Raw genomic sequence first — 25,928 nt, 5'->3', positions numbered from 1 at the left:
CCAGCAGTACTGCTAAGTGTGTATTAGTTGATGGAGGAATTGAGCAATGGCCAGGTTTGATATGTGTGTGTGTGTGTGTGTTTCTTTTTTCTGGGGTATTAAAAAAGAGGCGCAGACTGTCTGGGATCGTCTGGTAACACACTGATGGAGTCCTCAGCCTTTCCACACAGCATACACAGCATTGTGTACTCCTGGATAAAACAACAACCACTTTCAATGAATACTACACATATTGGGTATTAATGAATATTTCCTTAAAAACACTACTTTTCTAACACTGCTGACCAAAGGAAACGAATAACACTCACCTGATATTCATCCACAACAGAGAAAGTATATTCATGTCTTGCGATGACGTGATCACAGTTTTTACAAACATCTGGAAGAACAAATAAAAACCAGTGGTTTTTAACAACACAGTCGTTGCTTCAAAGTGTCAGTACTGTGAGAAACAAGTGAAAAAGACTGACGGTCATATGTGATGATCTCCTCTCCATCCTCATCCTCTGTGGCCTTGTTACTGATCAGCACAAAGTCCCTCTGGTGGCAGCTGGCACAGCACAGGTAGTTCATCAGGTAGGAACCATCCTCCAGACACGTGTTTCCCTGAGCAAGAAAATAAAAAATATAGTAAGTATTTTTTGTGTGTGTGATCTAAAATAGGATGTATTCACGAGAAAGACATTTCTCACTGAGACGTGGATACCAAGGTATGATGTTAACTTTGCAACTTTTTCTGTCTCTGTATAATATAATATCAGGTACTATGGATTTAAGTTCAGGGTAATTGAACTGTTTTACAAGTATACATTTAACTCTGATAAATACATTTCAGACATACATTTAGCAACTATTAGGTTTACTTTAGCGTATCTGTCTTCACTTATAGAAAATCGTACGGCAGTCTGTGTTATGACATTTATACACAGTATGCATGTACTAAATAAGTTTAGAAAGGTATCATAGTTGTGTTTGGTGTACTAGTTGCTAGTGCATAGCTCAGCACGTTTATCTTTGTCCCCTTTACTCTGTGTGAAAATTTAGATTTGGATTTAACTGTGGCAACAGTTAAATTTGTTGCCAAATGTTCATCGCTGCCTGAAAATCCCGGTCCAAGAGGTCACATAAACGACCATTGTAGGATAATAATGTTTATTGTATATATTTTTTAAATGCAAGGGGAAACGACGCACTCGTCCAGAGCTTTCAGATTAGCACTCATACACACGATACGGTACATTATATGAAACAGGAAGATTGATGACGTAAACAAAATTCTGAAAGTAGCAATGAAAAGATTTATAGTAGCGCTTTTTTTAAACGTATCTCAATAGCGTTCGTTTCCAAGCAGCAAGTTTACTAAGAGGAAGTTAGTAAGCTATACATTTTGCAAAAACGTTATCGGTTAAGATTCCATCTTACCCGGTTGGGATACTCTTTGTGTACACAACCATTGCACATTTTTCCTCTCCTTTGTAAATAAAATATACGACAAACAAAACCGTCTTCACGCAAAATCCCAAATTATTATTATTTTTATTCCGCTTTACGTCGACTTCCGCATTCACCGCCAGCCTCTGTGGCTTGTTAGAGTTATAAAATATCTTCACGTGAAAACACATTTTTTGTGTTGCCATCTTCTTTTGTAAATCTACTCCAAACGAAGCTGACGTCAATGCTTGTGCGACGTTCTCGCTTGACGTAACGTACATAACAAGCATGGCGGGTCAGTAGTCACTGGCGACTTGTACACATGCGAATCCGGACCAACCTGGTAGTTATTATTATTTACGATTCAGATTGTGCGTAACTTTATATGTACATTATCTGAACCTGTTGCATCTAACCCTGCGTTTGCTGCTGTATTTAATTTACTGTCATTTAAAAAATGTCAACTTATTCAAACAGTTGAGTCAACTTCACGTCAGTCTAACGTGACCACGTTGTTCTGCTGCTGCTTTTTTGTAAAATGTAGGCTCGATTCGCACCTTTTTTAATTCAATAACTTGCGTCCAGTCTAATGTTTCATTGTTCTCATGAGGCAGTGCTGTTCTTTTATTTTGTAGTTTCAGGGAGATGTCAGAACCTAAGCCCACAGCTGCACAGGTCAACGACACACCTGCCAATAAGAAGAACAAAAAGAAAACGAAGATAATCGACAACAACGAATATTGCGCTCTGTGTCGGAGAATGTATTTAAAAATTGTAAGTTGGACATTTGTGAAGAGCTGCGTTCACCCTGTGTTTGTTTTCTTTAAACTCTAATCACCATCCTTATTTCAATTTGATTCAATTGAAGTTTCTTCTCTAACTGCAGGAATCTTACGACCATATGCATAGTATAAAGCATCACCAGGAGCTACAGAAGATGCTAGACAAGTGAGTGATGCTGGACACTAAAGTTTTTTTTTTTTCTAAAAGTGTAGTTCATCAATGTATGATTAACTTAAGATCCCACTATAAGGAAAAAAGAGAAAAATACTTATATATTATTCACACTTTTTTGTTTTTATTTCTTTTTAACAGGGATGCCGTCCACCACTGCGTAGTGTGTGTGATGACATTCCTGAATTTGTTTGAGTTTTCCCAGCACATCTCCACTGCTAGACACCAAGACTTGTTGAAGGCCACCAAGTCTACAAAAACCAAAGCCTTATCTTTAGCTAAGACTTTGCCCATTGACGTCCTCGAAAGGATCTTTGAGAGAAACAGAGTCCTTAAGAAAAAGAATAAAAAGAATAAGAAGCTGAATCAGAAACATCAAGATGCCAACACTTCAACTTCAGTACCAGAACAACAACAACAACAACACAAACAACACAAACAACAAAAACCTTGTGCCAGCCAGGTGGACACAAACACGAAGAAGCTGGAAAAACACCAAACAGGAGGAATTCACGTTGTTGTTAGAATCAAAGAGAATAAAGCTACCAGCCAACAGGGGGGTTCAGACCAGCTTTCTGCTAGAACTTGGAATCAGAATTGCACCCAACAGAAAATTACTCACCAGAAGATGAATAAAGACAACTGCTCTGTCCACCAACTGTCCACCAAGGTCACAGTGGAGACCTCACAAACACAGAGACAGTTTACGCATCCAAAACGCCCCAAAGACGGGCCACCAAAACAAACGACATTGTCTGGAAACAGTCACAATGACTCAAGGCAAGCCCGCACTACATCTGTCCAGTCAAGGCCCAAGGACATGAGTTCTTTTCCCAATTGTCCTCCAGAGAACAGATCCAGCGATGCAGCTCCTACATCCCACGATGTCGCTTCACTGCTGAAGCAGATCAGAAGAGAGCTGGGAGTGAGGGAGCCGTGTAGAGCAGAACGAGAAGCCAGAAAACACAGCATCACCCCTGGGGCTCGATCGTCTCAAAGCAGCATTAGACAACAGACTGAGGGGCAGAAGGAGCGACTCCCGGAAGCTTCATCGGAGCAATTTTGGACCGTTTGCAACCGAGCAGCAGCAGCAGAACCATGTCTGCAAAGTCGGGCCACACCAGGGGCTGCAAACAGACAACCTCAGGAAGTCACAGCCAACAAGACTTCACGCAAGATACGTATTGCCCACAAACCAGTGAATCCACCACCGGCGATAGAGACCAGTCTCAGACAAACGGTCAACAAGCTGCTCAGCTCATCAGGCCCAGGGAGAGAGATCATTCTTAAACCGACTGTGAACAACCGCCTCAGCTCGTCAAGCTCAAAGAAAGAGATAATTCGTAAATCGACTGTGAACAAGCGCTTCAGCTTTTCAAGCCCCAGGACCAGGCAGAGCTGGATGGAGATTTACAACGACCTCAGAAGAAACAAGCAGGAAATGTCCAGCAGATGTCCCAGGTATGACTATAAATGCACCACTAGTGTTAGTGTGTATGACACATGCTGCTGTGTGTCTCTACAGGGTTGGCACCCAGCTGACAAATCATTCAGCTGACCACAGGATCTCAGAACAACCACTGCAGGGTGACCTGCCCCTGTCGGAGGGATTCCACTGGGACTCAGTCCCGTACAGTCCTGCGGAGACACGGTCGTCTTCACCACCTGAACAGAGCTACACCATGGATGCTGCCCTCCACGCAGAAACACGGGTGGAGTCCTGGCAGCCGCAGTGTTCTACGGGGCATCAGGGTGGGGGCTGCCTCCCAGTGACCACAGTCTCTGTCCAAGTAGAGCTGCCCCCGCAGAAAGACAGTGGACTCCTGAGAGAACCTACGGTCGTCAAAAAGCGGAAACACAGTACGGTAAGAATTTAGGATTCTTTTGGAAATTCTCTGTCTTTATTGTGGGATGTTTGTGTTTTTAATATTCCTGTGTATTTTCTTCTGTAGGATGAAGACCTCTGTGACGAAAAGCTGAGAGGAAAAAGAAGTAAAGTAAAATCAAACACAGACAAAAAAGGTAAGCAGCTGTTGTTCAACGGCCGTGAAGTAAGAAGTGCGACTGATATCCATTTTCCGATCGGTGGTTCTGTGAGCGATAGCTGCAGCCTTTTCATCCTGGCTCGACATATGTGTAACTAATTAAGCCAAGATGCACTGATCACATTAGGTCAAGGCGCGCTGCCTCAGTTATTCTGTGTAATTTTATACTACTGTAGTGCAGTATCACTCTGGAGGCAGTTTTGTTTTCTATAAACCAAAGATTTGTTATGCGAGTCACATGACTGCAGTGGCACCAATCCTAACTGATGACCTCCCACAGACCAGACTCAGGTGGGAGAGCTGTTGACCGTGTCTGTACGGGAGGATGAGCTGAGTCGTTCGCTTCATGTTTTGGACCAATCCCTGATCCAGGCTCGCAACGTCCTGACAGCCGCTTACACTGAGGTCCAAAGACTCATGTTGATGAGACATCAGGTAGTAGCACCGACGTGTTTCATGAACTGTTCCCAGGTTCAAATGAAGAGCTTCTCTGTTTGTTTCAGTTCACTGCTGAGGTCAACAACCTGAGGGCGAAACGCATTGAGATCCTGCAGATGATGCAAGGTAGGAATGAAAATACTAACGTTCAAAAGAGTAAATAATGTTGATTATAGATAATATTGATTTAAAACATTGTCTCAATCAGAGGGCTACTGTGGAGCGTCCAGTGTTGACCTGAAAGTCGCCGCACCGTCTGCAGCGGCCGTGAAGATGAAACAGGAACGCTGTTCTCCACCTGCTGCCACACAGTTCTTCTCCTCAACCTCTGATTCAACTCAAGTACCTTCGAACCAACCCGTGACCCCTGACCTGAGCTGCTCAGTAGCTGTGTCTACTTCTACCTCATCATCGGTCAAGATTGATTGTGAATCCTCCTCCAAGTCGCAGGAGACGGTTGACCGTGTTAGTGTAGGGGTAGTCAATGACGTAACAGAAGATCGGTGGTCAACGTTAAGCTACAGCGAGGTTGAGATGAAAGGAAATCAGGATAAAACTTCAGGAAGAGAGAAGATTTCAGGAGACAGAGACCAAACTGTGTCTGCTGTGGTCACAATCGATGATAAGACTCTGATCGACTCTGGTGACAGCAGTGATGGCGGCAAAGACAGCGATGACTCTGTCAAAATTATAGAGCCTTCTAAGGGAACAGTCATAGACATCGATGATTCAGATACTGATCTGGGAGCTGACGATCCAGTTCACGTAGAACCTCTTCAGAACGATGTGGTCGGGGAGTCAAGTTCTGCCGGCACACAGACGGTCCAGCAGGTCGCTGTTGACAGGTGACAGTGTTTGTGTTTTGGTCTCATGTTGGATGTTTGTGTTGAACTTAATTTCAATCTAAAATGAAAGGATCTGACCTCTGAGCTCTTACTTTGAAATTCATGCTCTTATGCTCTCATATTGACATTGCTTTCATATTTCAGTAAAACTCAAGTTTCTCTGGCGTGCAAAGATGAAGTGATTCCTGTGGGTAAGCCCCGCCCCCTTGTGCATGTGTAAAGATTACACATTAATTGAAAACAAAATCTTGAAGCTTCTTTATCTGTCACCTCTTAGACTTTGTTGAGGATGTGGAACTGTCACTTGGAACCTTCCAGAGTCATGCTGGTTCTGTGCATGGACTGCAGGTCCACGGAGGTCTACTGTACACCTGTTCAGAGGATAACACAGCACGAGCGCACTGTCTGAAGGTGAGTGGGTCTGAAACAGAAACGGTTCATACATTTACCCAGGACCAAATGATGTCTTTGGATGAGTTTGTGTGGTTGTGACCACGCTTCCTTCTCCTCTTCGTCTTCAGACCAGGGAGCTCGCAGCTGTGTTTGACGGACACACAGACAAAGTCAACTGCCTGCTGGTGTCGTCTCTCCCCAACACGCCTGTTCGTCTCTACACAGGATCAAGTGACCAAACCATTCGCTGTTACAGCATAAAGGTGCAGAAAACCCTGTGGTGAACCGTTTGGTCGTCCCTCTGTCACCTCTCTGTGTCTTAGTTCTGTGTTTTCGTATCTAGTCTAAGAAGTGTTTGGAGAAGATCTCAGTCCCAGACAGGGTCTTGTGTTTGCACGTAGCCTGGAACATTCTCTACGTTGGATTGGCCAGCGGTGCTGTCACCACCTTTGACCTGAAGGTGAGTTAAACCAAGTCATTAGACAGAATCCAGAGTCCAGTCCTGGACCTCGTCTTCAAAGTTTTGATTAGAGACAAACAAAAATAGGTTCATATTTAGTAATTCTTTGTGTGTGTTCTAAAATGAAGAATAATGTTTTATGATTGAAAATAAATCCTGACATAAAAAATGTCATTTCCTGAAAAACTTCATTTGGATCATAATTGGTTTCCTCCCTCAGACTCAGAAACTTCTCAGTGTTTTTGATTGCCACGGTCCACGTGGTGTGAGCTGCTTGGGAACGGCGCAAGAGGGCGCACGCCGCCTCCTGCTGGTCGGCTCCTACGACAGCACCATCAGTGTCCGGGATGCAAAGAGCGCTCTCCTGCTGCGTTCACTGAAGGGCCACAGCAAAACTGTGCTGTGTCTGACGGTGAGGGAGTGGATATGATCAGAGCTAAAAAAACTGTTCTGTATTTGTTATAATTTCTGAAACTTTCAGCAACAGTCGTTAACAGATAAACAAAAGACACATCAGAAATGTTCTTCTTTTTTTTCCAGGTGGCGAAAGACCTGATTTTCAGTGGGTCAAGTGACACGGCAGTTCACACTCACAATGTTCACGTAAGTGACACAAAAGTTCAAAGTTATGTAGGATGAATGTATGATAAAGTGATGGTCAGATGTCGAGTAATGCCTCATGGGATGTTTTTATGGTCGTGCTGTTTCTGCTTTGGTATCATTTCTTTTGTTTCTCACAGACTGGTGATCTGCTGACAACCTACAGAGGTCACAAAAGCGCCGTGACCTCCATCGTCGTCCTGGGTACTGTGATGGTCACAGCCTGTCTGGACGGACTGGTCAGGGTCTTCAATCTGCAGGTACTGACGTGGGTCTACACCAAGTTACTGTAACTGTAACAGACTGAACACAGAATATTTTGTCCACTTTGATTAAGTATTTATATTATTTAAAGTGTGTATATATATATATATATATATATATATATATATATATTAATAATCTTCAAAGTGAGTAATGAAATTAAATGTAACACAGCATGAGGAGTAGGAGAGCCCTGGTTCAAAGGGATCTTTGTGCTTTGGTTGTAATTTTAAATGAGACCTTTTCTCTATTTTCCCCCCTCCATTAGTCCAGTGACTGCCTGCAGGTGTACGGTGGTCACAGTGACATGGCGTTGTGTTTGACCGTCTACAGGAGTGTAGTAAGTGTCTTGGACATCTTTATATTTGAGTGTTGGTGAGTGGTGTACCTGAACCAGTCTGTCATTGTGGTGCAGATGTACACGGGCTGTTATGATGGCAGTATCCAGTCAGTCCAGCTGGACCTGAGGAAAAACTACCGCTGCTGGGTGAGGACAAACGTCTTTCATAGTTCTGTCCATGTTCTTTCATGTTCTAACATCTGTACGTCCCTTGTCCAGTGGCAGGGCTGCTCCCTGATTTTCGGTGTACCAGAACATCTGACCGAGCATCTTGTCCGAGGTCACACCAGTAGGAGTCTGCAGACGGTCAAATGCTGCTGGTTGGACTGTAACGCTTTCTTCCCAAGTCAGCAGTCAATCCAGCAGGTGATGAGCGTCTCCTTTAGTTCAATCAAACCTGACTCATAACTCACCTATGCTGCACAGGCCTGTACTGATGGGGGAACTCCCATGGTGCACTGAACCAGAGCTGCCACTGTGAACTCATCTGTGGTTCTCTCTGTGTGTGTGTGTGTGTTTGTAGCCGGCTACACTGCTGTGCTAACACTTTGCTCCCTGTCTGTTCTTCCTTCTTCCTCCAGGATCTGCCGGCTCACATGTTCAGCCACGTGGAGGACAGCAAGGCTAATTGCTCAGAGCATAGGTAAAGTGTTCCAGAGAATGGAGGACTATCTTTATTTTGGTGATTTTTTTTTTTTCAAAGCTGAATTAGTTCACAGAATTATGGACACAGTTTCTGTTTGAAGCACTGAAGTGATGATACCTGATCGTGAGAAGACAACAACACATGCGATGTTCGCCGGTGTGTCTGACGCCGTTCTGTGCCTCCGTTCGCCAGCATGTCGCCTTAACAGTTTTGCCCCTAGTTAAGTTTGTTGCTATTAGTGGTTTGACCTCAAGATGGAGGAGGAGGTCTCTTATCACAGCCTTAATATGTGAAGCCATGCACAGAGAGTTTATTCATCAGGTCTCATCAGAACCTGCTTATATTACAACACTAACTGTCACATTTCAAACGATATCATGCTGCAGTTACTTTAACAACGGTTGTCCTTGTTTATTTACAATTATTTCATCGATGTAAGGTCTTGTCAAACTGAATGCTCATGTTCACTCAGAGTCAGTGCCTTTCCACATCAACACATGGCGCAAGTTTGAGGCAAAAAAAAAACGATCTTTCACTATTCTGCTGCTTTCAAAAACGTCTGACTGCAGCGACACCCGGTGGCAGAAAAGTTATATTAAGAGTACATAGTCAACTGGAGCCACTGTGAAGAGAAGAAAGGTCGATTTTAAACAAGAAATGTTGATGATGCTTGTTTTCAGCAGCAGGGATAAAAAAAAATGGACTCACCTCCAGGACATTGAGTTTGATGATTCCATCGCCGTCTTTATCAAAGGCATTAAAGGCTCCTGCAGGAGAAACACAGTGACATCATAGAGTACTGCATGTATGTATATATCCTTGTGACTACTACCACTTACTACTACACCCTGTTGCTACAGAGGACATTTAGGGCTGTGAAGGGGCGGGTGCTTTGGTACCCTTCAAGGAGCTGGGATTTTTTTTTTTTTAAGTGTGATTGGACAATATTTGTTTCTTGGTAGTCGGGAGGGTATGTATGTACATATATGTTTATATACTGTATGTGATAAAATTACTAGATGGAGAGAGAGAATGTATGATGTAAACCAAAAAGATCTCTGTTTACATACAGTGACAGTGGTAAATATATACAGTATACATGAATATATATATATACATGTATATACATATACATGTGTATATGTTGTATACGATCACATGTTGTGTTACTTACTGAACATGCCCTCCAGCCTCACAAAGCAGCAGATGTAACTGTCGAAGTCAATGTTGAGGTGTTCGTCTGCGTAACGCATGGCTATGATGTCATACAGCTGTTTGTTCAGGTGAAAGCCTGCGTGGAGAGGGACACCAATCCAGAGGTTTCAGTTTATAACAGGTGGACGCTGAGGCGAAGGACAAAAATATGTACTGACTTCACTGTCACGTGTTCATACAGGTGTGCTGCAACAATCTGTTTCAGACTGAATCTCACAAAGTGCTTATGTTTGTCTTGACACATATTTTGGAATATATTAAAATGGCTCACAGTGGGAATGTTGCTGAAGGAGAGAAGTGTTTTCTGTGCTCAGTTCTTGGTCTCACCTGCTTCGTTTACGATGTTTCTCATCTCAAAACTACTGATGGAACTAGATTTGTCTTTGTCGTAACGTGTGAAGATCAGCTGCAAACGCAGACAGATTGACAGTTAGGTGGAAGCCGGCAGAGCAGAGCTGAGCTGACTGACTGACAGTGGGCTCTCATCATGAGCTGAGCTGACTGACTGACAGACAGTGGGCTCTCATCACCTGCCACTGCTTGATCTTTTTCCACAAATGCTTAAATTCCTCAAAGTTCAGCTTTCCTGATCCGTCAGTCTGAATGAAGTTGACGTATAGGAAAAAACATTTTTAAAAAGTAATTATTAATGCAGCTCCATCTGTAACAGAGTACATTCTTATTTATAAAAACGAGAAATGTTCTTGTTGATTGAGGATACGTCCATCAGTGCGATCATACTCCGACATGTCTCCAGGCTGAAGCCATCTTTGGTCTTAATCTGACTGTCTGTGAACAAGAATCAACTGGTTTTAATGTGTGTAACCGTACACCGCTCGAGTGCCTCAGCGATCCTTGTCCTACTCACGCTTGGCCAGAACGTTCTTCATGATTCTTCTAAGTTCATTGGCACAAATCTGCATGTCCTGTTGTAAACAGAACATTTGTTGTCAGTTTGGGAAAAAAACAAACAAACGACAAAGACACAGTGATGCCCTGACCGTTACTTTAATACTCACCTCACCAGAAATCTGTTGGTAAATGGCTCTGAACTGTTTCTCCTCATCAGTCTCCTCTTCTGGTTCAAATAGTTTTCTCTGCAGATGTGCATTGTTTTTGTTTTAATTTTTATTAGAAAACACAACAGATGGTTTTTTTTTGGGGGGGGGTATTTTATTAGAAAACACAACAGATGGGGGGGGGGTATAATTCTAGATTTACGAAACATCATCTGCTGATACAAAACTATAAGGACAGAGGAGTTTTTTTTCTTCCAGAGCAGACATATTTTGGAGGGCATGGATATGCAAAAATAAAAAAAGCTTTTAAACAACAAAAACGTAAACATAGAAAAGCTTTTTCTTCTTAGGCCAAAAACTATATTTCAATTTGTATCTAAAAACATTTCATTATGATTATTATGTACACCTACAGTTCATCACATGGACGTATTTTGTAGTTTACCTATTCACAGCGCCCCCTAGTGAGTACAATAGTTGGGAGAAATTAGCAAGTATATGTTTTTTTTTTTTAATTCCAAGAGATTAAATTGTCTTCATGACGGATGACTTTATTAGTCCTTTGTACATTCCCTACTAATCCACTGGAGGGCAGCACCTGAGGTTAACACGCTGTATAAACAACTCTAACATAATGAAGCCTCTTGAGAAAACAGGTGCAGCCACGCAACTTAATATCATTTGGCTTTAAAGCTCCTGCCATTATTCTGGTCATTTGATCTGGTCAGGATTCATTACATACTCATCTGTCTCAAGGGGGCAGTAGTGATGCGACTGAGCAAAGGTCAAGAGACACATTTGTAGAGTGACCTCAGCGTTGCTGCTGCACAAATAATGAAACACATGTAGCTTTTACCTTGGGTTTCTTCTTGATGTCTCCCCAGATGCCGTCGTGTGCGATCTCTTTGTTGGCCCGTGCTCTGTCTGACACAAACACAATAGGCTGCCATGTGGATAATGTTGGTGCAGGGAGAGACGAAAGGAGGGAGTTAGAAAGGACAGACAGAAGAGAGAAAAAGAAAATTAATATATACTGCAGTACTTCCACTGCTGTCAGCTGGTAGCATTGATAAAGTATGACGTAGAGGAGCAGAGGGGGTCGGGGGGGAGGGGGGGGTGAGAGAAAGTCATGCAGAACATGCTAACATGTTTGCATTACCTTTTCCTTCTGTATCTTGTCTTGCTGGTGGTCAAGGAAAGGAAGGACAGGAGGATGAAATGAGATGAGGAGGAGGAGGAAAGTACACTTGGACAGTCAAGTCTGTTAGTGACACTCAGTAACAGGTGAAAAGACAGGTGGTTTACAGGGCAGTGGTCATGTGACCGGACTTCCACTCGTACTGCGGTGTCGTCGTACACAGTGGGCAGAGAGTCATAGTTTAGGAATTCACGGTGTTTTCGTTTTCATCCTCAAGTCATTTTACAAAAGATTCACAGAATTCGTCAGTAAGTTCCTGCTGTTCAACATAAAGATAACTGTCGTCCTGACTGTGTCCATCTGTGTACTGAGTTATTTCAACACTGCAGTACTCGTGAAAAAACTTCTGAGAATACTTCAGTTTCTTTAACCCAGTTTCTGACCTGTATTTGTCCGGCCTCGATCGTGTTCTCCACTTCCCTGTTGTAGAAAAGAACATTCCGTGCATCAAAACCTGCTCCGTCCTCGAAGCCTTTGCTCCAGTTTTACTGTGTTGCCGATGAAAACATCTCAGAGATACTCACTCTGACGAGATGTTCTTCTCAGAGAAGACCCTGAGGATGTACTCGCCCTCCTCATGGGGTTCAAAGGTCGTCGGGATGATGACGTACTCCCCCGGAGGCAGACAGAATCGTTCCGTCACCTCCCGCAGATTAATGTAGGTTTTACATTTAGCTTTGGAGGCTGTGTAGAGGAAGAAGTCCTTCTGTAGGTGTTGGTTCTTCCCTCGCATCTGTGGACGGAAGAGGAAATACAGAGACTGTCGAAATGGAGGATCTGGGAAGTGGACACATTTACTGCACTTAATTGTCTGCATATAATACAAATACAGACATTTAATGCATTTTAATTAATGTTCAAGGTTTTGCTTTTCTGAGGATGATAATGTCAATGAGCTCTGTCAAATATTTCAACTCATGACACAAGGTTTCAATATAACCTACTGGCTGTGGGGTACTACAAGTGTAAAGGACTGACTTTATCAAAGTAATAATCTTCTGCACCACGGTCATACCTCCTCGTCCACCTGCAGAGACACAGAAGAATAGTTTTTTACTCCAAACTACACGCATTAGGAGTACTGCTCCCACAGGAAATCTTTGCTCTGCTCAGAACTACCTCGTAGATAGAAAACCCAATGGTTAGGAACACGGCCCCTTGATGGCGCTGCTTCCGTCGACCCTTTTGCATCAGAGCCACGACCACCGTGCAGCTCGCCTGTTTCTCCTCGGGTTCGTCGTCCTCCTCGTACAGCTGCAGTCGGTACTGGGGGTTGGTCCAGAACGTGTCTGGAAAAAGCAAATGAAAACTAAATGTTTGCCGTTGGAGACCCTGAAACGACTGTCGCTGCTCGGCTCCTCGAGGAGTCCAACCTGGGAAGTTCCTGCAGCCTCCAGCAGAGCTGCCCCTCACCCAGCGGCCCTCGTTGACCGACACAGTCCAGCTCTGTCTTTCATCACCCTGCAGCGTGTCGGGGGTCAGATTACACATCTCCAGCTTGGTGAAGTTCCTCTTGAAATCTGTGAAAGACATCCTTCAGGGGAACACGAAAGAGGAAGCTCAGGGGAGAACAACTTTCTTTTCCTGAGAACAAGTTCTTCCTTTTTGAACGATGACTTAGATTGGAATGTTCTTGATCGTCATTGGGCAGAGGTTACGGTGGTTTAACTCACCCGTTCTTGATCGTCATTGTGCAGTAAGGCAGAGGTTACGGTGGTTTAACTCACCAGAACTCACTGGATTCCACGGTTTGTTTTTTTAAGTTTTCCTTGTCTGCGATAGAAATGGTCGACCACTCGTTAGACCTACAGAGACACAGGAGCACATTAGTAAAAAAAAAAGTTTACATTCTGTGTATTTGTAGTTACTCATAGTCCAAGTTCACGTTCTGTGTATTTGTAGTTACTCATAGTCAAAATACTTTTAAAAAAACCCCAGAAGTTTAGTTTCATCCAAGAAGCTTATTTTGGGCATTGTACATCTGGGTCAGTTCTGATCAGAATCAGTTCTGTGAACTCACCATGGAGCCTCTACATGTTTTAATTTCTATTTTTCACTAGATTAACTCATTTTGTTTTGTGTTTTGACCAGCAGTACCGACTATTTTAATTGTCGATTGTGTCGACTAACCGTGGCACCCTAACTTCCTGGGCTTGTTTCTGTACCAAATGGCTATTTGTATTTGATAAGTATGAATATTTCAAATCATTGTCATCTTACGTTGCGTTCCACGGGCCCTTCCACAGCACTCGGCCCCAGGGATTACGCAGGCGAATCAGGCGTATTTTAGTGTCCTTGGCGACCTGATCACACTGGAGGGACGGTGGGCAGACGTGAATCATCACTATGTCACAGAAAAACAACTCGTTCTGAATTCAAATAGACAGAACATTTGACTCTACCTCCTCCAGGCCAATGATAGAGTAGGCGTGGCCTCTGATCAGGCCCTGCTGAGTCCGACTTTCCATTTCACTGGCTGAAGTGACCTGAGATGAAGTGACAACACGTCAGACAGGAAATGGTTTAACACAAATATGTAGACTGTGAAAACAATAAAATCAAAAGATAAGTTAATCACAGGTTAACCCCAGGTTTTTATTTGATTCACTGCTACTTTGTTACCGTGGCAACAGCGGAGAGCTGCGTAACTTGTGCAACACTGCCCCCTGTCACCATCAACCTCTACGACACTGACTTTCGCACCAAAGAACATTTCTTAATAATCAATAATAGTTTTTGAATATGAATAGTGAAAATAACACTTTTCCTTCCCTCATTTTTGGTGCCCTTTGTATAGATGGCGCCCTCTAGTGGCTATGCCACTTGCCAGCCCTGCGTAGAGACTCTGACATTGTTTTTCCCGTGAACTTTAGTTGTCCATCTGTCCATCACTCACGTCTATGGCGCAGCCCATCAGCGAGCCCCTCTGCAGCCCCTTCCTCATGATGCTGTAGAGCTCCTTGGGCGCCTCGTCCAAATCGAAGAACTCTGTGACCCCGCCCGTGAAGTCCTCCATGGCTTCCAAGGCATTCCCTCCTTTCAGAGCCTCGTACGAGCCGTGCAGCCTGAGACACGGTGACAGAGGTGTGTGTTCTTCATAAATAGGCCGTGACGTTTACTTTAAAGGTCTGGGTATTATTATACCCATATACAGGTATAGTTACTTTGAAAAAGGCTCCAAGATGGTACTTTCTAATAAAGTTATATTTCTGCTATATTTCTACACTAGGTCTTTTATTTAAAAGACCTTTATTTTTTATCAATAAGGAATGCACATTATTTCGATAGATATTCATTTGAAATATCAAATAGTTGCTTATAATTTTTCAATTGTTAAAAATATATATCTTGTTTAAAGAGTCAAAACTGTATCTAGTGTTGTTTACAGTATTGATGTCATGATGTATCTCATCTCCAGGTTGGTTATCGGTTTTGGTTTTTGGAAGCAGAAAGTTCTCAGTTCTCAATATCGGTTTTAAAAAGCAGTTCTCTTTCTTTGGTGTGGGATTTCAGGAGACTGATATGCTGCAGTTTTTAGCCTCTGAGGTAAAAGTAAGCGTCCTGGAGTCAGTGTTTCCTGGCTGAAACACTGACTACCAGTCTGTACTATCACTTTCATGAGACTTTTTTTTTTAAGTTCTTAAAATACGTCTGACCATTTGACCTCTGTGATCATTTTATAATAAGGTCATAGATCAGCTGTTTTATGAGGAGTTCATCTTCCATGACACATGATGTCAAATCAAGATGTCTGATGTTATTTCCACTTAACTTTTAAAACAATAATTTTTTTTTCAGCTTTCACTCCACATTCAGGCATTTTCCAGTGTGCAAAATGTGAGCCAGAACGTGGGAATAAAATGGTGTCACATGAGTGGTGGCGCTGCAGCGAGGCTGCACACACTCTGTTTACTTCGCATAGGCCTTCTCCAAAAGTGCGCTCCAGTACTCGTTCTTTCTGAACGACTTGGTGAACACCAGGCGGTTGTTGCAGGTGGGGAGACGGTCGTCCACAAGCACGTCCACCCATTCACCGTAACGCCAGAACTGAAAAGAAGAATGAGGTCAAAGTAGGAAAATGTATATAAGAAGGGAAGGAAGGAATACATTGATATTGAGACAAAAACTGTTATTTATTTAGAAAATTGACTTTGTGATTTATTTTTGTTTTACTTGGAGCTGAGGAACAAACCAAATAGACTACGTTTGACAAATCCAGCCTTTAGCCAGCTTTGGTTGATGTCAAAACCATATTTATCTCCGCGCCTTTCTCTATCTTTTTCACCATCTTCATAGCTAACCTCAGTTCACTTTTTTTTCAAATTAATTTTGGCTGATTTTTTTTGCTACTTTCTTTTAGGAGATAGACAGACTCTGTCCTGAAGATACAGAGTTTTTACTATTTCATATTTAATGAATCACAGTGTAACACCTGGAAGTGGAAAATGCCAGCATAGTTCTCAGTGAAGCTCTGATCTTTAGGAATCACTCTGTACAGAAGCTTCTCGTTCAGTGTCAGACAAGCGATGGCGGCGAGCAGCCAGCAGTCACCTGGACATAAAACGCCACAATTTTTTTTTAAATGAAAACAATTATCCAAGTAATCAAATGTGGAAGGAAGAGAACAGGTAGCCAAGAAAATGTAGATCGTTACCTAATTCTCCTTGACAGATGTCAGTTCTGTTTGCTCCGTCGATGATGAAGTGAGGGTTATCACAGATTTCCTGTCACAAAACAAAGTGAGTCTAAGGTTTTTACTTATTCAGAGAAATATTGAGGGAGATATCTGTTTAAAAAAATATAATACAAATATACATCTTTAAATTTCAAACCATCTCTCACAACATCTACACTGGACATGATTAATAATTACAGAGCTTGACCCTGAAACTGGAAATGAGTTCGAGAAAATTCCCAGGCGGTGCAGTATCTGGCAGCAGGGAGCATCACTTTCATTCACTGCATATTTATAAACAGTCAGCTGTTGGGGGTCACGGGGTCAAGACTTTACTGACCATCTGAATAAGTGCTAATGCTGTGCAGAATACAGCGAAGCCCTCACCTCATAAATGCATGTCCCTGTCATGGCAGCTAGGTTGACGGCTTCAGTCCGAGGCTGGAACTCAACGCTACAAATCATGCAGCTGTCAGTGGGGATAAGTTTAAGCTGGGACACGGTTGTTGTCATGAAAACCATTCCATGTGACAGGATTAGTCACCGATTACTGAAACGAAATTTGTCAACTGATCTTTTCCTTTTTTAAAAAATAACTGGGTTCATGAATTAGCTCTTATGGAGCATAAAGACATCAGCTACATTTAAATCTGGCTTATCTTAAATCCAGTGTTTTTAATTAATTATTTAATTAAGCCTGTGATCGTCATCATCACACAGCCGACCATAAGGAATGCTGTAAAATGCAGCCTCATAATCTGTATTCAGAGTGGACACTGCAGTTGACCTCTGGACGGATTCATGTGTCACTGATCTCATCTGAATGTTTGAAACCACTCTGGCAAAAACACTCCACTGAACTGCACTAAATCACCTGCAGTGTTCAGTGCAGTTACTACGTTGTACTACATTGTGTCATGATTTGAAGTGCATGTGTAAATATTTGATGTTTTTGGCCAAGAACAAGAACTCCTGCTTCAGTAGTAAATCTTGTTTGGAGTTATGGTAGTCTATTTTGGAAAATAATATCAAACATCATGTTATTAAAATGAGGAAATTTACAGGGAAGAAATAATTTCATGCTCTTGAAATAGTATTCGTAATCGATACATTTCAAACCACCTGAGTCAGGAACCACATCCAGGAACTGGAGTGTGGCCCAGCACGTTAACCTCCGTGTACTACTGCTTCTACGGGTGTAATATAAATACACATACTCCCATTAACAGGTATATATGAGGTTATGAAGGTGATACTTTATGATATGACTCTGACCAAACATAACCCTTGGCTTCAGTCCACACATGTGTCAGTTTCTATGTCTATATCTGTGTGTTTTCCTGCTTCTGTGAATACAGGGACACACTCCAGGTCAGTGAAGAGTTCCAGAACTGTTGGTTCTTCACTCTCTGGACACTCATGTGTTTGAACCACTCCGGGTCATTACTCTGTTTCCCGGTCGTGGCAGGGAGTGTTCTTGTGTCAGCTGTTTGGTGATGGTAGAAGGTGATAACTTGGAGTTATGCACCCGCGGCCACTCAGCCCCTCCAACCTGACACCTCCACTCATGTGCAGTGAGTGAGTGATGTGAAACAGGGATTTTCTTTAGCAGAGCTCGTCAGTAAGTCCAACTCCTTGAGACATTAGAGGGGACTTACCGTGGGACGCTTCCACTCAAACTTCATGGCCGGTTTGTGACTATAGAAGAGCGAGGAGTCGTTGGCAGGAAACAGAGGGTCCTCAAATATAACATTCTTCTTCACGTACTTGTCCCGCAGCTCCAGGAAGGTCTTGAGGCGTTTGGCGTCTTTGACGGCCTCATTTCTGCTCAGGATGGCGGTGTAGATGGAGTTGGCCCCAGATGGAGGATAATCTGACTTCTCCTCAGAGTCGAACGAAGCTTCACTTCCACGAAGCACTTTCACCTTCATGTCCTCCACGACAGGCACTCGTCCATTGTGTTGTTTGTCTTCCATGCTTCGTTGTCTGTTCGTTGTTCCTCTCCCAGATTGCAGCTTCTTACGTTCACCCCTTCCTTATTCGCAGAAAGGCAGAAAAAAAACTTTCAAAACAGCTCAGTGCCACTTCCTGTGCCCTCCTCCAAGACGAAGTGATGACTTTTAGTTCCTTTTTATAAGTACAGTCTCTGCTCATGGACAGTCACCCACCAACCACACATGCACCTTCTCTCCAGTCACAACTCACCCAGTCACTGTTGGGTCCCTGGGACTAAATATAGACCTCCTAAAAGAAGGGGAGGGGGGGGTCTCCTCAGAGAGAAACCCTGACCCTGCACCAGCCCAGAGTACTGAGCACTACTCACAATACATGTCTGAAAAATATACGTTCAATAAATGAAGTAGTGAAGAAAGCACCAGTTTTGACCAGGGTGTTAAAAAAAGTCAAAGTGAATGAACTGTGCAATATTTATATTTCCTTGCTGCTAAATTCATTCCTTTATACTGTGTCTTTTTACTTTACATTTTATGAATGTCTTATTTTACACTATTTTTTTATATAGATCTGGGCTCTTGAAAAAAAATGAAAGCAAAACCTTAGCAGTAAAACGCTAACATTTATTGTGCTTGTATGACTGGAATTGCTTAGACTTTTATGGACAACAAATATTTAAAGTAATACATTGACGCCTTGTGGAAAATAATAGAAATGTGTTTATTATAAAACCTTTAGATGTAGCAGAATGTGCTAATTAAAAGCCTTCAGTTTGCCCAGTCATCCGGTCGGTTAAAACAAAACAAAAATTCTAAAGATTAGAATTTTGAAGAAGACATAATGATAGGATACAAGGATAAAAGGATAAAGGGATGAGAAAAACACAGACAAAGAGAAGGATATGGAGCCATGTGAGGCCAGCAGGAAGTTGAGGAGAAAAGACAGGGAAAAGATATGTTTAAACAAAAACCTAGCACCAGGCAGTGATGCAGAAAATGGCTGCCAACTTCCATTAAACCAACCAATCAAAGAAGCAGAAACAGAAAAGAACGGTACATGTTCATGGAAATGACTCATTTTTGGCATTGTGTAAACCAGAATAGTGCAACAGTATAATATTCTGATATAGGATATATTGTAGGAATGTAGCACAAGGTATACATTCTGGAAAGCAGCAGGGCATGCAAAAGTGGTGTTAGTATTTAGAGGCCAACTACTTATTAAATACCACCACCAACATTTGGCAGTAGGAATCTAAGATTTAATATAAAGATCATAAAAGAGCATAAGAGTCCAAAGAGTCTGTGAGTCTTAACACCTCTACTATAAACGTGAATTTAAGTTTTAAAAATAAATTGATTATTAGGATGCTTGTATTTTTAATTTCAGGCCCTTTTTATTGAATGGATTACCATAAGTCTGCAGTTTTTTACGTTTTCCTTGGGACATCCTGTCTTTTCTGTGATTTATTTTACTACACTGTTATCACATGACAGTATGTAGTTTGGTTTTGTTTTAGAGTGATGGTTAAAATTTAATAAAAACGTATTGTTATTATATTCTTATCCCCGTCAAAACAATTTGACCAAAACAAACAAACAAACATCGCTGAACTTTAGGGCTGTACAACAACCACATTATGCCACAATTGTAGACATTATAGGATGAAAACAAAGTTAATCAGCTAAGATAAACACGTTTGTCTTTCGAAGTTAAATTTAGTGCGAGCAGTATTATTGTCAAACAAAATCTCCTAACTTGGCAATTTAAAATACGCATGAAATGGTGGCTACAGAACAGCAGATCTGGCAACCCGGCTGAGACGCCACAGCTAGCTGCAGCCACTGTTTTAGCACCAAACCCTCCTGCTGCATCTTGTCGTCATCATACTGGCTAAATGTTAACCTAGCTTTCAAGTCATTTATGCGCAGTATACGTATATGAAGTCCTTGATTTATTTTTGTTGCTTTTTATAATTTATTTTTTTGTGAACGGAAAACGCGTCATTATGAATGCTATTATATAGTGTGCTTGACTCATTAACGGAACTGGGGTCTTGAGAAGCAAAAAAGGGGCGGTGAGCTGCTAAAACTACTGACACTCCGAAACCCGTGAGTTAGTTTGTGTATTATCCGGAAAAGGATATTCGAAGGGTGGATTAAAAGGCCAGGTTTTGGGTGTTATTCTTTAGGTTGCCTAAATTGTCGCCGGTTTTGGTGTCAGCTGTCCGGTCGCGTCGTTTAACTAAGAACGCACCTTTAGCCAAAGAGCTAATAGCTGCGACTACGCCGAGAAAGTGGGAGGAATATCTGCCAGTCGAGGTTAGAAAACCTGCCGGAAAAAGGATTTTTTTTAACACGACTGGAGTTTGTTCCATCGGAGCTGGCATCGTCATATTTCACCTTTAACACGTATGTAATAATTTAATGCGGTTCCTTTAGTCATATTTGTCATACTTCGTTCCTATGGCCTTATTGCTAAATTAGCTCACTTCTTCTACAAACTTAATGTGTTAGCAGCTGCAGCTAACAAGTACCATTGCCTGTTTAAAATATGCTCAGTTTTTGTATTAAGTAGCATTTAAATGTATTGGTCGGGGGCCACGTTAATGCTTATGTGATTTTTATTTTCATTTTTTTTAATTCCGTAAATCATACAGCAGGCTGCCGTGCCTGACAACACAGAGGAGAGAAGAGAATGTCTGAGGGAGAGAGCAAACAGGCCCCGGAATCTGCCCAGGAGGCGAAGCCGGAGTCTGTGGCTGCGGCACCCGCGGCTCAAGGAGCGCCATCCTCCGTGTCCCCCCCAGTGTCCATGGTGTCACAGCCTCCAGCCACTGCTGCCACAGAGGATGAGGAGGAAGAGAGCGAGGATGAGTCAGAGATTTTGGAGGAAAGTCCATGTGGACGCTGGCAGAAACGCAGAGAAGAGGTAGGGCGTGTTTTGTTTACAGGTTGCATCTACGTTTTAATGCAGATAACACGTTTCCTTACATTACATTTAATACTTTTCGATTCCGATTTTGTGGTTGCGTATCCATGTAGGAGTAAATTATAATACAAAACACTGATTGTTTCAGTCAAACAACATGTGATCATGGACATTGGTTATGCATTTGTGTGTTAGTTAGTTTTTAGACATTTTAATAGAATAAAAATAAAGTAGAAGTGCTAAACAGGCTGTTGTTTTGTTATAAATATATTCCAACAGCTGAATGTTTTGTGTTGTGACCTTTGACCCCAGAACACCCCTTTAACCAGAGCAAATCATAATCTGTTTTAGCTGGATCTCAGTGTTGACTTAAACTACAGATTTATTTTCTGCAGTGTTTGCCACCTTCTCTTTTTTCATTCTCTTCAACAATAAATCTACATTCGTTGCCACTGTTGCTGTTCAGAATCGTCATGAAAACCATCACCACATCTTATCCTTGTGGTCATCAATATGTACATAGTTTATTTTTGATGTTTATATTGTGTCTGGTGTGAAGTTGTTGTCCCATCTCTGTGGCTGCTGCTGGGGCTTTCTTTTTTCTTTTTTCTTTCTCATCCTGACAAGGCGTTGTTCAGTTGCTTCTCGAAACAATTCTCTTGAGACAAAGGCTATTGTTTTCTTGTACAGGTTGTAAAGCCCACGTGTTCTGTCAACATGAGCCACAGGCATAACAATCAATTTTATTTTAAACAGACTAACAAAAAGAGGCAGTCATTTTTCTTTAACTGTGCCGTAATTACTGCCTGTCAACTCTACATCACTGACGTCAACATTCAAAAGACACAACAACTGCAGAGACTGTGATGGCCTACCAGGATGCTTGCTTTTTGGTGATGGCATAACCTGTTGTATCTTAAGTTTTTCACGTGTGTGACATAGTTTACCTTCCTTTACAAAGATTAAATACTGAATAATTTCACCTCTCTCTTCCCCTTATTGTCAACAAGATCACAGGAGTTTCTTCTCACTGTCTTGCATGTAATTCTGCATCTCCTGCTCCTCCTGTATTCTATAACATTTTTTCCCCATGTTAGCATGCTAATAACTCCTTGTTAGTATGCGGGAGGTATTAGATAAAGTCATTGATAACAAATATGAGAAATGGACTGTTATGACTCCTAGGGCATTGTTCAGTTAATTTATTTATGACTGTACGATACATCAGCAGAGAGATAGAAAAATTTATGACTCAGTTAATTTATTTATGACTGTCGATACATCAGCAGAGAGATAGAAAAATGATTTATACAACCCTGGTGAGCTCATCGCTGACGCATAATTTTGTTTTCTTGGCGAAGGTCAATCAGCGCAATGTCCCTGGAATCGATAATGCATACTTGGCCATGGACACTGAGGAAGGAGTGGAGGTGGTGTGGAATGAGGTCATGTTCTCAGAGAGGAAGAATTTCAAACTACAAGAGGTAAGAACAGGTTTCTGCCAGAGTTTGATCGGTCCACGTGGAACAGAGTCTCCCGGTGATGTCATTGATTTCAGGTGTATTTGTCACTGCAGAAGTACAACAAGCACGATTTAAGATGTAAGAGCTTGAGTGAAGCCATTCCTTCACAAATATAATCATTGCTGTATTGCAGTCTACTGTTTTCTCTTTGATTATATTTCTGTTTATTTTTAAAAGAAAACTTTTGAAATTCTTATCAAGTATTGTCTATCTGTGGCTTTGGTACATGTCACTTCCGTTTGGGCCACTAAAATATTTATAGGTCCTGACATACAACTTTAAAATGCTTAATACGAGGCTCGGCCCATAGACTGTTGTAAACCTTCTTTTCTATGTGACAGTGATCACTATAAGACTCTGACTGTTTTGGTTTCACCTCAGGCTGTCAGCTCTTTAGGCGAGTGGTCAGACTTGTTGCTGCCAACACCATGACAAAGTACATGATTACAAAGAAGGTGCAAAAGGGGACAGTGTGAACAGAGCAGTGGTGTTTGTCGTCCTTTGTTTGACATGTGACTTTGAACTTGTTGGTCTTGTTGGGTTGATTTTTGCAGCAAATGCAACAGATCCGTGTGTTGTACAAGGACCCTGGTGGACAAGTGGTTGAACGGCACATCACATACCTATAGTCCTGACAGAAAAGACAACAGCTGTGTTCCATTTTTGTGCAGCTACTTGTTTTGCCCTAAGGCAAAGTACATCATGCAGTAGTTGAACAAGTCATTCCCCCAGTTTTTCCAGCTGTTTCTTTTCCAAATTTTGGACTCAATTAATGGCAGCACACACTTCCTCTTCTGTCTCTTCTGAGATTCTGAGCGCTTAAAAGTCATTTTCGCAGTCTACCCTTGGGTTCAATTCTGAGATTTTCTGGGTCATAAATAAATAATTGACCCTTTTTGTTCCCCTATGGTTTTAGACATTTAAAATCAATTTGTATTTTTTTTATTTGTATTTTTTCTATTGCAAAAAATAAATGGTGTTGAATGCTAACATTTACTGCAAGTGTGTTGTGGTAAAGGGAATTCAATTCTTACATGGTGTGTTTTTACCCAGTTGAATTGTTTGTTTGTTTCCTGCAGGAGAAAGTCAAAGCAGTGTTTGACAATTTGATCCAGCTGGAGCATTTGAACATTGTCAAGTTCCACAAATACTGGGCGGATGTGAAAGAAAACCGAGCAAGGGTGGGGAAAAAAATAACCATCATTTTAAGTAGCGCCCTCTAGTGGAATAATTTGGCAAATTTGCATCTAATAACATCCATCTCTTATTGTTATGCAGGTCATTTTCATCACAGAGTACATGTCGTCAGGAAGTCTGAAGCAGTTTCTGAAAAAGACAAAGAAAAATCACAAGACCATGAACGAAAAAGTACTATATTTTTGGTTATGCTAAAGTTTTACTCATTAATTACTGGTTTCCATTCTATGATTATTAAAAAAAATGTAATCCATCAGGCCTGGAAGCGCTGGTGCACACAGATCCTCTCTGCTCTAAGGTTGGTCTTAAACATATGAATGACTATAATTAACAACAGTTTCTTCACACCTATACCTTAACACCTGTACTGCAGTCAGTCACTCACTTTTACCATATTTCTCTCCCCCAACTACAGCTACTTACACTCCTGTGAACCTCCCATCATTCATGGAAACCTGACATGTGACACCATCTTCATTCAACACAATGGCCTCATCAAAATTGGCTCAGGTAGAGTCCAGACATGGCTAATAGCTAATAGACTAACTCATCAAATTATATATTTTTCTCTAAATCTATCAAACCTGATTTCAAGTGATTTTATTTTCTTCTACTGTATCTCAGTTGCTCCAGACACCATCAACAACCATGTGAAAACCTGTCGGGAAGAGAAGAAGAGTCTTCACTTTTTTGCTCCAGAGTATGGAGGTGAGAGTCGTACCACTGCTGGTAAAGCTGCAACGTGTGTCGGTGTTTCTCTGATTCTGATCAGCCTGTGTTTTCTGTTCAGCTGATGCCAATGTCACCACAGCCGTGGATATCTATTCATTTGGAATGTGCGCCTTAGAGGTGAGAAGGAATGACTCTGATTGGAGATATATTCCTCCACATGTATTTGTTATAAGGATCAACTCAACTCTGGCCTTTCACCTTTGTCTCCTCAGATGGCTGTGTTAGAAATCCAAAGTAACGGAGATTCGTCATACGTGTCTCAAGAAGCCATAAACAACGCCATTCAGTCGTTAGAGGATCCGCTGCAGCGGGTGAGCAGACGATAGCATCGTGTGTTGAGTCCATAACAGCTTAAAACAGTTTTTTAAATGTTTTGTTTTTCCTTTCAACACCTCATCAGGAATTTATTCAGAAATGTCTGGAAGTCGATCCCAGTAAACGACCCACAGCGAAGGAGCTGCTGTTTCACCAGGCCTTGTTCGAGGTTCCCTTACTGAAGCTCCTGGCTGCTCACTGCATCGTCAGCCATCAGCGTGAGTGACAAACGCATGAGATGTTGCATCTGACAGACATTTTCTATTACATTTTTATTTAGTTAAGGTTTTCTTTTAATCTTGACTTAAGGCCGTCTTCTACAGTGCAAAAACAGGTTAGTTAGTGTACATATTCTGTTTGTTCTATGAACAGTTTCATAAATACCTTAGAAAACTACTAAGAACCTTTCAGACTGGGACTGAAGTTCAAATTCAATGAATAATCTCTTATTGAGTTCGCTGTAGATCCTGCAAGATCCACGAGAGGGAGCTATAAAGTATATGTAGCTCCAAAACAGAGATGCTATGTTCTTAGATTGACAGATTGGTCAGTCTTGGACAAACACATGATTCCAAATAATTCTGATGTTCACAAAACGTCATCTTATACAATTAAACGTTATTATAGACTTTATAATTTTGTGTTTGTTCACAGACATGATTCCAGAAAATGCTTTAGAAGAAATGACAAAAAACATGGACCCCAACTTGGTGATTGTGGAGGGCAAGGAAGGAGTTCAGATGAAGTGAGTCAC

The 25,928-nt window shown here is 41.8% G+C and overlaps 4 protein-coding genes across 17 annotated transcripts; 2 read left to right on the top strand and 2 right to left on the bottom strand.

Annotated features, from left to right (window-relative positions):
* Positions 1–64: 64 nt before the first annotated feature.
* churc1 (churchill domain containing 1) lies at positions 65–1,598 on the bottom strand. The gene is made up of 4 exons (XM_008313061.3): positions 1,423–1,598; positions 471–606; positions 309–379; positions 65–191 (listed from the first exon to the last, which is right to left on the bottom strand). Exons 1-4 carry the CDS (start codon positions 1,459–1,461, stop codon positions 99–101), a joined length of 339 nt encoding a protein of 112 aa, XP_008311283.1. The 5' UTR covers positions 1,462–1,598; the 3' UTR covers positions 65–98.
* On the top strand, positions 514–9,115 carry LOC103380924 (zinc finger protein 106-like). Of its 6 annotated transcripts, none has more exons than XM_025056854.1 (21): positions 1,692–1,774; positions 1,909–1,971; positions 2,067–2,205; positions 2,318–2,379; positions 2,527–3,846; positions 3,911–4,250; positions 4,338–4,407; positions 4,711–4,865; positions 4,934–4,994; positions 5,077–5,713; positions 5,858–5,904; positions 5,991–6,124; positions 6,235–6,369; positions 6,450–6,566; positions 6,787–6,978; positions 7,107–7,169; positions 7,307–7,426; positions 7,699–7,770; positions 7,846–7,917; positions 7,990–8,136; positions 8,352–9,115. In XM_025056854.1, exons 3-21 carry the CDS (start codon positions 2,077–2,079, stop codon positions 8,415–8,417), a joined length of 3,939 nt encoding a protein of 1,312 aa, XP_024912622.1. In that variant the 5' UTR covers positions 1,692–1,774; positions 1,909–1,971; positions 2,067–2,076; the 3' UTR covers positions 8,418–9,115. The 6 variants fall into 6 exon arrangements, with proteins under 6 accessions (XP_024912624.1, XP_024912626.1, XP_008311290.2 ...); XM_025056855.1 differs by having other exon boundaries at positions 1,748–1,802; XM_025056856.1 differs by lacking the exons at positions 1,692–1,774; positions 1,909–1,971 and adding an exon at positions 514–630.
* On the bottom strand, positions 8,422–18,726 carry capn3b (calpain 3b). Of its 5 annotated transcripts, XM_008313065.2 has the most exons (23): positions 18,182–18,723; positions 16,503–16,572; positions 16,281–16,399; positions 15,762–15,895; positions 14,745–14,913; positions 14,251–14,334; positions 14,069–14,160; positions 13,576–13,653; positions 13,222–13,382; positions 12,968–13,137; positions 12,864–12,875; positions 12,373–12,581; positions 12,232–12,268; positions 11,810–11,833; positions 11,507–11,593; positions 10,651–10,728; positions 10,500–10,557; positions 10,353–10,420; positions 10,162–10,230; positions 9,959–10,037; positions 9,591–9,707; positions 9,125–9,183; positions 8,422–9,038 (listed from the first exon to the last, which is right to left on the bottom strand). In XM_008313065.2, exons 1-23 carry the CDS (start codon positions 18,497–18,499, stop codon positions 9,012–9,014), a joined length of 2,319 nt encoding a protein of 772 aa, XP_008311287.1. In that variant the 5' UTR covers positions 18,500–18,723; the 3' UTR covers positions 8,422–9,011. The 5 variants fall into 5 exon arrangements, 4 of the variants coding, with proteins under 4 accessions (XP_008311287.1, XP_008311284.1, XP_008311288.1 ...); XM_008313062.2 differs by having other exon boundaries at positions 8,422–9,183; positions 18,182–18,725; XM_008313066.2 differs by lacking the exon at positions 11,810–11,833 and having other exon boundaries at positions 18,182–18,722.
* Positions 18,727–19,386: 660 nt separating this feature from the next.
* nrbp1 (nuclear receptor binding protein 1) lies at positions 19,387–25,923 on the top strand. Of its 5 annotated transcripts, XM_025056862.1 has the most exons (13): positions 20,278–20,587; positions 20,668–20,887; positions 21,136–21,407; positions 22,769–22,891; positions 24,010–24,111; positions 24,209–24,298; positions 24,385–24,425; positions 24,543–24,637; positions 24,752–24,835; positions 24,918–24,976; positions 25,072–25,170; positions 25,260–25,392; positions 25,829–25,923. In XM_025056862.1, the coding sequence occupies exons 3-13, from the start codon at positions 21,174–21,176 to the stop codon at positions 25,921–25,923; spliced, it is 1,155 nt and encodes a 384-aa protein (XP_024912630.1). In that variant the 5' UTR covers positions 20,278–20,587; positions 20,668–20,887; positions 21,136–21,173. The 5 variants fall into 5 exon arrangements, with proteins under 5 accessions (XP_024912633.1, XP_024912632.1, XP_024912631.1 ...); XM_025056865.1 differs by lacking the exons at positions 20,278–20,587; positions 20,668–20,887 and adding an exon at positions 19,387–19,528; XM_025056864.1 differs by lacking the exon at positions 20,668–20,887 and having other exon boundaries at positions 20,276–20,587.
* The last annotated feature ends 5 nt before the right edge of the window (positions 25,924–25,928 follow it).

This window comes from Cynoglossus semilaevis, chromosome 7, assembly GCF_000523025.1.
Source record: "Cynoglossus semilaevis isolate Cse_v1.0 chromosome 7, Cse_v1.0, whole genome shotgun sequence".
NCBI classification, from domain to species: domain Eukaryota; kingdom Metazoa; phylum Chordata; class Actinopteri; order Pleuronectiformes; family Cynoglossidae; genus Cynoglossus; species Cynoglossus semilaevis.
Note: the sequence above shows the minus strand (reverse complement) of the source record. Positions and strands in the feature narration are given on the sequence as shown.

Excerpts from the sequence above, each read along its gene's own strand:
- nrbp1 (XM_025056865.1), top strand. The coding sequence starts at position 21,174 with ATGTCTGAGGGAGAGAGCAAACAGGCCCCGGAATCTGCCCAGGAGGCG. Across the intron at positions 21,408-22,768 it reads GGCAGAAACGCAGAGAAGAG|GTCAATCAGCGCAATGTCCC; the intron begins GTAGGGCGTGTT and ends TTCTTGGCGAAG. Across the intron at positions 24,426-24,542 it reads CAGATCCTCTCTGCTCTAAG|CTACTTACACTCCTGTGAAC; the intron begins GTTGGTCTTAAA and ends CCCCAACTACAG.
- capn3b (XM_008313062.2), bottom strand. The coding sequence starts at position 18,499 with ATGGAAGACAAACAACACAATGGACGAGTGCCTGTCGTGGAGGACATG. Across the intron at positions 16,400-16,502 it reads CATCTGTCAAGGAGAATTAG|GTGACTGCTGGCTGCTCGCC; the intron begins GTAACGATCTAC and ends TTTTATGTCCAG. Across the intron at positions 13,138-13,221 it reads AGGCTGCAGGAACTTCCCAG|ACACGTTCTGGACCAACCCC; the intron begins GTTGGACTCCTC and ends TGCTTTTTCCAG.
- churc1 (XM_008313061.3), bottom strand. The coding sequence starts at position 1,461 with ATGTGCAATGGTTGTGTACACAAAGAGTATCCCAACCGG. Across the intron at positions 607-1,422 it reads ACAAAGAGTATCCCAACCGG|GGAAACACGTGTCTGGAGGA; the intron begins GTAAGATGGAAT and ends TTTCTTGCTCAG. Across the intron at positions 192-308 it reads CTGTTGTGGATGAATATCAG|GAGTACACAATGCTGTGTAT; the intron begins GTGAGTGTTATT and ends TGTTTTATCCAG.
- LOC103380924 (XM_025056856.1), top strand. The coding sequence starts at position 2,077 with ATGTCAGAACCTAAGCCCACAGCTGCACAGGTCAACGACACACCTGCC. Across the intron at positions 6,567-6,786 it reads TCACCACCTTTGACCTGAAG|ACTCAGAAACTTCTCAGTGT; the intron begins GTGAGTTAAACC and ends TTCCTCCCTCAG. Across the intron at positions 7,170-7,306 it reads TTCACACTCACAATGTTCAC|ACTGGTGATCTGCTGACAAC; the intron begins GTAAGTGACACA and ends TGTTTCTCACAG.